We start from the raw sequence: 9,446 nt of genomic DNA on the forward strand, positions 1-9,446 counted from the left end.
ACACACATGAAGTTACCTGACACAAAATTACTTAAAAAGACACCTCAAAGAGTTTAAGATTGTAATACGACTAAAGAAGGCATTTTGAGGGAGGATTTTGAACCTACGGCCACTCTGGCAAGGACACAGCCTTCATATATGGGGCGCCTGCTTTATCCACTGAGCCACCCGACACTACAAGAAGGCACAAAATCAACCAAAAGAGACACAAAACATCCAAAAAGACACACAAAACCCACATAAACAGACAAAATTATCTCAAAAAAGAAAGACATGAAATTAACCCAAAGAGACACAATCAAGCAAAAACGACAAACAAAATTAATGAAAAGAGACACAAACAGCAGTTATTTTATTTTAAAGGATGGAAGATATAGTCCTTATATGGGTGGTGGGGATCCCACAGGTTTATTGTGTGTCATAAAAAGATAAAAGCATGTTTGTACCAATAAAATGCAGAGGAGGTATAAAGTGGGTTTGCAGTAGGCTTTAAAATAAGGGTTGCCATGACTGAAAACAAAATGCACAATTTCCTGCAGCTAATAAAATGATACAAGATGAAGGCAACAGCACATAACAAAACTAAAGACTATTGATAATGACATTTCACTGTTGGACATAATCATTAGGAGGGGTTGATGTTTGCCAAACAGATAGATTCAAAGAAAAAAAAACAATGCAGACAATACATTTTTGTTTTCAAATTTTAAAAGAAAATATTATAAAACTTCTGCCTGCAGAAATATTCTAGCAACATAACAGGACATTACAGGTATGACTCATAGCTGCCTCCTCAGCTCTGCTGCTCACACTTACAACAATGGCTTCCTGTCGCCATGAGGCTCTAAACAAGCTACAGTGTTGCAGCACCACGGAGAGCGACTAGTCTGAGTGTTTCAGCACCACGGAGAGCAACTAACTCAAGTGTTTCAGTACCAGTACCAGCTACAAGACTGAGTGTTTCAGTACCACGGACAGCGACCAGACAACCTGAGTGTTTCAGCACCACGGACAGTGGTTTACCCAAATCCCCTCTGTGCCGGAGTGTGTGAGCATCATTAACAGTGAGCAGCCTGAGTGTTTCAGCACCACGAGCAGTGACCAGCATAAGAGCTTCAGCACCTGTGACAGCAAAGTTGAGCATTTTAGCACCATGGAAAGCAAATGACCAGAGCATTTTAACATCATCAGTCAAAGTGTTTCAGCACTAGAACAGAGAACAGCTTAAGTGTTTCAGCAAAATGGACAGAGAATGGCCCGAGTGTTTCAGCACCATGGACAGAGAACAGCTTGAGTGCTTCAGGACCAGGGACAGCGACCAGTAGAGAAGAGACTTTAGAGGCTCTAATCAACAAAACAGACTCAATGAGATTTTTTTTTTTTTTTTTTTTTTGCAGTAAAGTTAATTTAATTTAAAGTAAATAAAGTGAAAAGTGTTTTTATCCAGTGAGTGATGGAGACTGACTCAACAATCAGCTCTCTGGTCTGATTTAATTTTACCAGAAAAAACAAAAATAAACTGAAAATGACTCAACTCAGAGTCAGTGGTTTGTGGTTCTAGCCAGTAGCAGGTTTTCTCAAGGGGAAACCCCTCCAGATTTTCTCTTTCTGATTCACTCACAAACTTCCCTCTCCAGAACTAACGACCGAGAGAGAGAGAGTTTCGGGGGTTACCACAGCAGCAGCTCCATTTTGTTTTCTGGGAAGGTGTGGCTCTGTCTGAGCAGGACCATAGCCAAGAAGATTAAAGCTGAAGGATGTTTCCTTATGTCATTATTTAAAGGAGACGTTAGGGAATATTTTGAAGGTAATTCATTCCTTCATCACATCATGTTTGGACTTCTCAAGGTTTCAACTCAAACAAAAGAGCAAAACATTAATTCATAAAAGAGGAGGATTAAAAATCTAAAGTTCATAATCTAAACAAAATCAACATATTTGCTGTTGTAAGTGAGACGCCTGCCAAGCTGCAGACCAACGCACCAGAAAACCAGACGTGATTCAGGGAGTCATTGCTATGTTTCCAGCAGCTTTTTTTAAGAGTTTGTTTTTACTGAGACATCGCTGCATTTTCTGCCAGGATAGTGCCACTAAAGACTTTTTTTCCTTTTTTGTTTACTGAGACATTACCATTTTTGTCCTGAAATTGTACCCCCCAAATTGGGTATTTTTTAAAAAATCCTTTTAGATACTCGACTTGCTTTTCTTTGGGGCTATTGTCAGCTATTAAAGATAAATCCTTTAAAGGATCGACTTCAGTTTTCTTGTGCTGCATTCAGAAGCCTTTCAGAAGCTATGTTACCCTGCCAGTCACAGCAGTGCCATACATTTTTTAGCATTTAAAACGTTTCTCTGATTTTAGTACATTTTTAAGATTTTAGGATGTAACAAGGATCTTAGGACATTTCTTGAATATTCTTGAATGTTTCTGCAATATTAGGGCATTTTCTTTTATTTGTGGTTTGCAGAAGCATACAATGTCAACCCTTTTTTTCTGCAGATTGGATGAAGTGCTTTTAGTTGTCTAACCTATAATCAAATCTTAAGTGGCCGATCAGAAAATCTCAAACTGGTCATTTTGGAGTTTCAGACCCGAGATCTAGTTGTGATCAACACATAAACAGAACCGGAAACTGTATCTTTAATGTTAGCAGGATGAGTCACACTGGTATTCAGTAGCAGATGAAACGGGGGAACAGATTTGGCTTTAAGCACAAATCTGAACAAACTAAGAACAACTAAGCAAAGAACATCACTTTGGTTTGCAGTTTTTCTTTCGCTGTTTGTGTCTGCAGATATCCAGCATTTAAAAAATATGTGTTTTATGTGGAAAAGGTTATATTAAGAAAATCAGGCTGACTCATCATCACCTCCAAAACTGAACTCGAGCCTCCCATCATCGTCATCATCAGTGTCTCTGTGCTTTTATTGTCCATTAACCGCCTGCCAGATTGGATCCAGTGTCATTTCCATAATGGTGCTGCTGGCATTTGTGGCTGCTGCTGTGTGAGTGTGAGCTCGCCCTCTGGTCTGCAGGCTGACAGACGATTTTTAAGGTGGAATGAGTCAGCCAGATGAAACCTGTGCTCTGTGCTGCTGACTGGCAGCAAAGGCAACAGGGTCCTTACCCTCCTCTGCTCAGGTAACCTTTAAACTTCATTAAGACTCACACTGATCAGTCTGGAGCTGAAGTTTAACCCTGTGAAACCTGAATAAACTGTCTTGATGTCTTTCAAAAACATGGGAAGAAGGCAATGGGCAAGACATGTTTCACAAATTGCAAGAAATTAGTAAAAGGTGACAAAAAATGAACTGAAAATTGGTATACTGTTTTTTACTTCTTTTGCTTATTTTCAGGTTAATTTCTTGTACCTTTAAATTAAGTTCTGGCTATTTTTTGTGTCATAACTTGTAAAGTTAAGCTCATCCCTTCTCTCCACATTTTTCAAAAGTAATTAAACCACTTTGCTCAGGTTTCAAAGCGTTAACAATGTATTAAATGCCATGCGCACAAATGTTAACTCCAGTTAAAAAGTAACAGAAGGCATTTGAAGACAAGAAATTTAATGAAGCATTTCACTACTGGAGAGATTGTCTTTTTATAAAATTAGGTCGTCTCTGAAGTAGGAAGATACAAATACTTTTGAAATATATGCTACAGAAAAACAGAAAAAAAGAGGAAATTAGAAATTACAAGAAGATTAAGATTAAATAACCAAACAAACTAACAAACAAAAAATGAAAAGGAAAAGAAAGGAAAACAAGCAGACAAACAAGAAAAACAAGTAGAACTGTCTGATAAGTTCAGAAAAGTACATCACTTAACTGTAGTGCAACCTTTAAAACCAGGAAAAATAGAGATAAAATTAAGGTATAATAATATCCAATATCTAAGGTGCTATATAGTCTCATATCTCCATACGATATAATATCTTTCTATTGACCAGCTCTACAGCCCTGCTTTTAGGTAAGGATCTGAATTCTGGCTAAAACTAACTGATCAGGATTAACATATTTTTAGTGCATCCATCAGTCTGCTCATTAGATTCTCAATTACACGAAAACTTCTTGTAATTAGTTGATAATGTGAATTAAAGAGGTGAGTGACAGTGATGGACAGACTGCAGGACGAGTGCAACATGATGATTATCTCCTGGAGGAGCACAGTCCAACAGAGAAGAGGAGGAGGAGCGACAGAGAAATGAGAAGGGAGGGATGTGTGGGCGGAGGAGGAGAGAGGATGGAGCAGAGATTAGTCATCATGTGGAGTTTGGACGGAGGCGGCGATGGATGGATGGATGAATGAACGGATGGATGGATGGGTGGAAATTTTTCTTGTGCTGCTTTCAGACACCTTTCAAAAGTATAAAACCTTTGAATCTTGATTGAATTGATGAGATTTCGTTCAAAAACATGGAAAAAAGGGAATAAGCAACTGCTGAGAAGAATTAACTATGCATAATACAGTATAATTATTAGAGTTACATATTTAAAATTGTATATAAAACTTTAACAATTTTTAGCCACAAAAAATTGCCAAAAATTTAAAAGAAAAAAATTACCAAAATAATTGAAAGGGTAAAATATAAAGCATTTCTAAGAAAAACAACCCTTGTGAAAAAGTGTTAAAGACAAAAAAAGTAACATTTTTAAAATCATCAAATAAATTTAAAAGAATAATTGCCAAAAATCTTTAAAGAAAAACTTTTTTTTGGGTGAAATTAAGCTTTAAAACTCACTCACAGACAATACCTGCTGCACCCTTTGTACCAATAATTAAAAATGGGAATGAAAGTGTGTTCACACAGCTGAGATGATGGTGTGTACAGCAGGACGACATGTACTCTGTGAGAATAAAACGTGTTACATAAAACATTTAATGGAAACACAACGCAAACAGGCGAGAATAAACAGAGCGGAGCTTCACATCTGCTGCTGTTTACGGCCTTGCAACAGATTAGGAGCCGGAAAAGGTCAACTGTAACATACACGTATCGTCCTGTCACTTAGAAACACAAGACAACACGACATCCTGTGTAGCTGCTGGATATGATTTGGGGTTTCCCCAAGTAATTTCTGTCTTTTTTGTGTGTCCTGTAATGAATTTTTTATGACTAATGTTACAGTATTTTACAGAATAAAAGGTTACATTTACTCCTAATGTCTCTTTCTGCTTGTAATTTGACAAAGAGGTGTTTAAATCAGTCAAATAAGTTTGACGTTAAAATAGATGATCTGAACACACGTCTAAGAACACTGGTTGTTTTTGGGGTTTTCACAGCTTCTTTTTAATTTGTTGTTTTTGTGTCTGCAGGTTGTTTGTTTGAAAAGAAGCTCTGTCTGAGGGATCAGCTGTGCACCGATGGTGAGTTTTCCAGTTTTACTTTTCCTTCACAAACTGGCTTTATCAAGATTTTTGTGCCAACATGTGAGAAAGTGACACCTGCTATGTAAAAAAAAAGGACATGGCTGAAGGAAGGAGACTGCATTTAGAGCAGGAAACAGAGAACAGACTTTTGGTGTGGCATCTGTAAAAATCTAACACTAATTTCAATATGTTACGTGTTTATCTGCCTGAGATAAATAGTGTAATTTTGGTAATTTTTATTTTAGCACGCGCCCAAATGTGGAAGCCATGTTTTCTTTAAAAATCAGTTTTGAAAAAATAAAAAATGAAAAAAGGGTCTTTTAAAAAAAATCAACAAAAGTTAAAAACTAAAAATTGCCAAAATATTTTGAAGAAAAGAAATATGCCAATTTTTTTTTCAAAAATAATCCCAAAGTTTGAGACAAAAAACAATTATTTATGTTATTTAAAGAAAAAAAAATGAACAAAGTATCCTTAAGCCAAAATTAAAACAAAGAAAACTAAACTTGACTGCATCCCCAGTGCTTAATGAATTATTTGACATGCCTCCCCCTTTTTGCACCACCCCCTCTCCTCCAATGAATAACGCACAGTCCCTCACAAGGTTTTTTGTGGACTTTTTGCGATTTGGGTAAAATAATCCGTGCACTTCTCTCTTTTCACACATTAATGAAGCCAAATTAAAACTTCTCACATGTCCTCCTCTGGGAGGCTGACGACACTTTCTTACCCAGTGGAAAGCTCGTATTCACGGTACCCTGAACGCAGCGTGACCAGAATAGTAAATCAGCCAATAGTGAGCGATCCCAGCAGGCTCCAGCAGACATGCTTCAGGAAGCTGTGACGTGTCCTCTGTCCATCACACAGTCAGGAGCGACGGCTCAGCCTGCCGTGAACGGGGTCGTCTATGATCCCTCAGTGGGTTCCCTGCTTCCTTCCTGCCTCTTCAAACGTGGTTAGGATGTTGTTAGAGAGCGTGCACGTGCGTGAGCGTGTACCTGTGTGTCTCGTCCCTCAGAGACAGCTGAACTATTGATGGTTTCTGTGTCTGTCTCGAGGATGTTTTGTTCAAGAGATGAGAACATTTAGGGAACATGAGAGTCATGACATGAGTGTTTGATGACGCTCACAGGAAGTGCATGTGCTGAAATGCAAGAATGAGAGTGCGTTGCAGAGAAAGTAGCAGGTCGCATTTCAGACTGCATGCAATCACATTTTACATTACATTACTATACATTTTATAGGTGGAAACATCTGTAATCTGTGTAAAAGTGATTGAATAATTTTGTAACATAAATAAAATTCCAGACTGCATTTAAAAAACAGCCTTTTTTTTATCCTTACATGTCTCTAATTTTGAATGTTTTTGCAAAATTTATTTAATTCCAGACTGAATTCAAAGAACTGCCTTTGTCATCAACATCTCTAATCCTAAATATTTCAGCAAAATAAATTTGAGTCCAGACTTTATTTAAAAAATAATACTTCTCATTTTGTAAGCTCAAACATCTGTAATCTTGGATATTTTAGTAAACTATGTCTTATTCCAGGCTGCATTTGGAAAAAAAAGCTCATTTATTGTTTTATGTTATGTCTATTGTTTGTGTCTTTAAAATAAGTTAATTGTTGAGTCCAAGTGGACAATTGCACCAAATATGAAGAAATTCCCGTTCCCAAACTCCTTTGAAAAAGAATGGATGACGGATGAACATAGGGATGAACAGATAGACAAATAGCCTGAAAAAAAGCTTCTGGCAATGGTTATTTCTTATAGGATTACAAATTGCAAAAAAAGAAGCTCTTGCAATACATTGATTGGTAGCCCCTATATCATGTTTCATATCCTTTTTCCAAATTCTTGGCAGCATAAACCCCAGATACTGCCTGTTCGGGGCCAAACACAAGGATTGATAATAAATACAGTATTTTTTCTGTAAACATCACCTTTTTAATATTAAATAGTTGATCATTTTACCTCCTCAGGCTTCATAGCTTCAATTTATAAGGTCAGAAAATCAGTAAGAAAATCATTGTGAAGCCCTGTGGTGAAACTGGTGCCTGAATATGACGCAAATAAACATTTATATACCTACCGTGAAAACCAGACACATATCCAGTTATAATCTGAATAATATTTTAAGATTCTTTTTTTTTCACCAAAATGAAGCTGGATTATTTTAGCTGACATTCACTGAAGAAACAAGCAGGAAAAACACACAATTTAAACATGAATATGGACACAATGTACAAAAATGCAAGAGGACACACATGTACACAACACACACACACACAGGAGAGCGCACACACACACACACACACACACACGCACACACACAAAGGCATACATCAACACTTTATATTTTAACAAATGTGCAACACATTTATGCACGTGCACACAAACGTACACAAATAAGTACTTGCCTGCAAATACACACTCAACTACACACACTCACACACACACATATAGTGAAGCACATTATGTGTGTGTGTGTGTGTGTGTGTGTGTGAACGTGGGCTGTGGTGAGTCATCACCTCTGCCTCCCTCCATCTCTCATCAAACAAACACACACACACACACACACGAGGGAGACACACCGTCATCAGGCAAGTGATGTCACTGTTGTCATAGAGACGGCCGGGAGGAGCAGCGATTGGCAGAGAGCGGCTGACGGAGGGGGACCTTGTTTACGTTGCACTCTGGCTCGTCTCTCCATCTTTTGTCTCTTTCACCCCGTATCTGTCTCTCTTTGTGTCCTTCTGTCCACCTTTTCACCGCTGTGACGAACTTCATCAAGAAACTCATCATTTTTAACACACACACACACACACACACACACACACACACACACACACACACACACACATTCAAACATTCAGATGATGACTCAGACTCAGCACAGACTGAAATGGAGATGCTACGTCTGCTGGGTTTAAATTTCATCACTCAAACATTCCAGATTAAACACAGACTGAAAATGTTTTAGTGCACAAACTAAAAATCGACTTGAACCAAATATAATCAGCCGTTTAAAGCTGTGAAACGTTGGTTTAAGGACACAAAATCGGTTCTTTCATTAGTGTCGTTTTGAATGTATTTCTTTTGCTCATTATCAGCGTTTCACACAGATTACAGATGTTTTAGAAACTGAAACTTTTTCGGTCCATTTTTTAAAGCAGTCTGGAATTAAATTTATTTTACTAAAATATTTGAGATTGCAGATGTTTCCTGTTTTTTTTTTTTCAAATGTAGTAGGCAATTGAATTTATTTTACGAAAATATTCAGGATTACAGATGTTTGAGGATACAAAATTGCTCGTTCTTTTTATATGCAGTCTAAAATTACATGTATTTCACTAAATTATTCAAGATTAAAGATATCTAAGGACATAAACATTTGCTGTTTCTTCTGGAATTCAGTTTATTTTACAAAATTAATCACGATTACACGATTGTGGTTCGAATTTTAAAAAAATTTACTAAATTATTCAAGATTATAGATGTTAAATAACACAACATTAGCTGTTTTTCTAATGCAGTGAATTGAATTTATTTTACCAAATTATTCAAGGTTACAGGTGTTTGAGGACACGCAATTGGCTTTTTTTCAAATGCAGTCTATGAAGACTTTACAAAATGATTTAAAATTACACATTTAAGGACAAAATTGGCTATTCTTGTTAAATGCCGTCCAAAATTAAATTTGTTTGACTAAGATATTCAAGAGTACAGATGTCTACGGACACACAGTTTGCTTTTTTCTAATCCAAGTCTGGAATTAAATTTATTTGAACAAAAATATTCAAGATTACAGATGTGAGTACAGATGAGGACAGATTTTATTAAAATATTAATGATTACAGAGTATCAAGGACACAGAATGGGCAGTTTTTCAATTGCAGTCTGGAACTAAATGTTTTCTACTAAAATATTCAGAATTAAAGATGTCTTTTTAATGCAGTCTGGTTTTAAATAAACATATTTTTTTGCCAAAAGGTCAACTTCACTGTGACATCGTAATGTTCTGAAAAATCACTTTTCTGGCCCGTAGCCCAGAAACAGAAGGGGAGGCGTTTGAAA

The 9,446-nt window shown here is 36.9% G+C and overlaps 1 protein-coding gene across 1 annotated transcript in view; it reads right to left on the minus strand.

Annotated features, from left to right (window-relative positions):
* Window positions 1-1,144, minus strand: part of LOC121963055 (desmin-like) — a 12,041-nt gene extending 10,897 nt beyond the window's left edge. The window contains exon 1 of the mRNA XM_042513426.1: window positions 937-1,144. Coding sequence (XP_042369360.1) covers window positions 937-1,144 — 208 coding nt within the window. The remainder of the gene's footprint in view (window positions 1-936) is intronic.
* Between the last annotated feature and the right edge of the window lie 8,302 nt (window positions 1,145-9,446).

Source organism: Plectropomus leopardus, chromosome 24 (genome assembly GCF_008729295.1).
Source record: "Plectropomus leopardus isolate mb chromosome 24, YSFRI_Pleo_2.0, whole genome shotgun sequence".
In the NCBI taxonomy this organism is placed as follows: Eukaryota; Metazoa; Chordata; class Actinopteri; order Perciformes; family Serranidae; genus Plectropomus; species Plectropomus leopardus.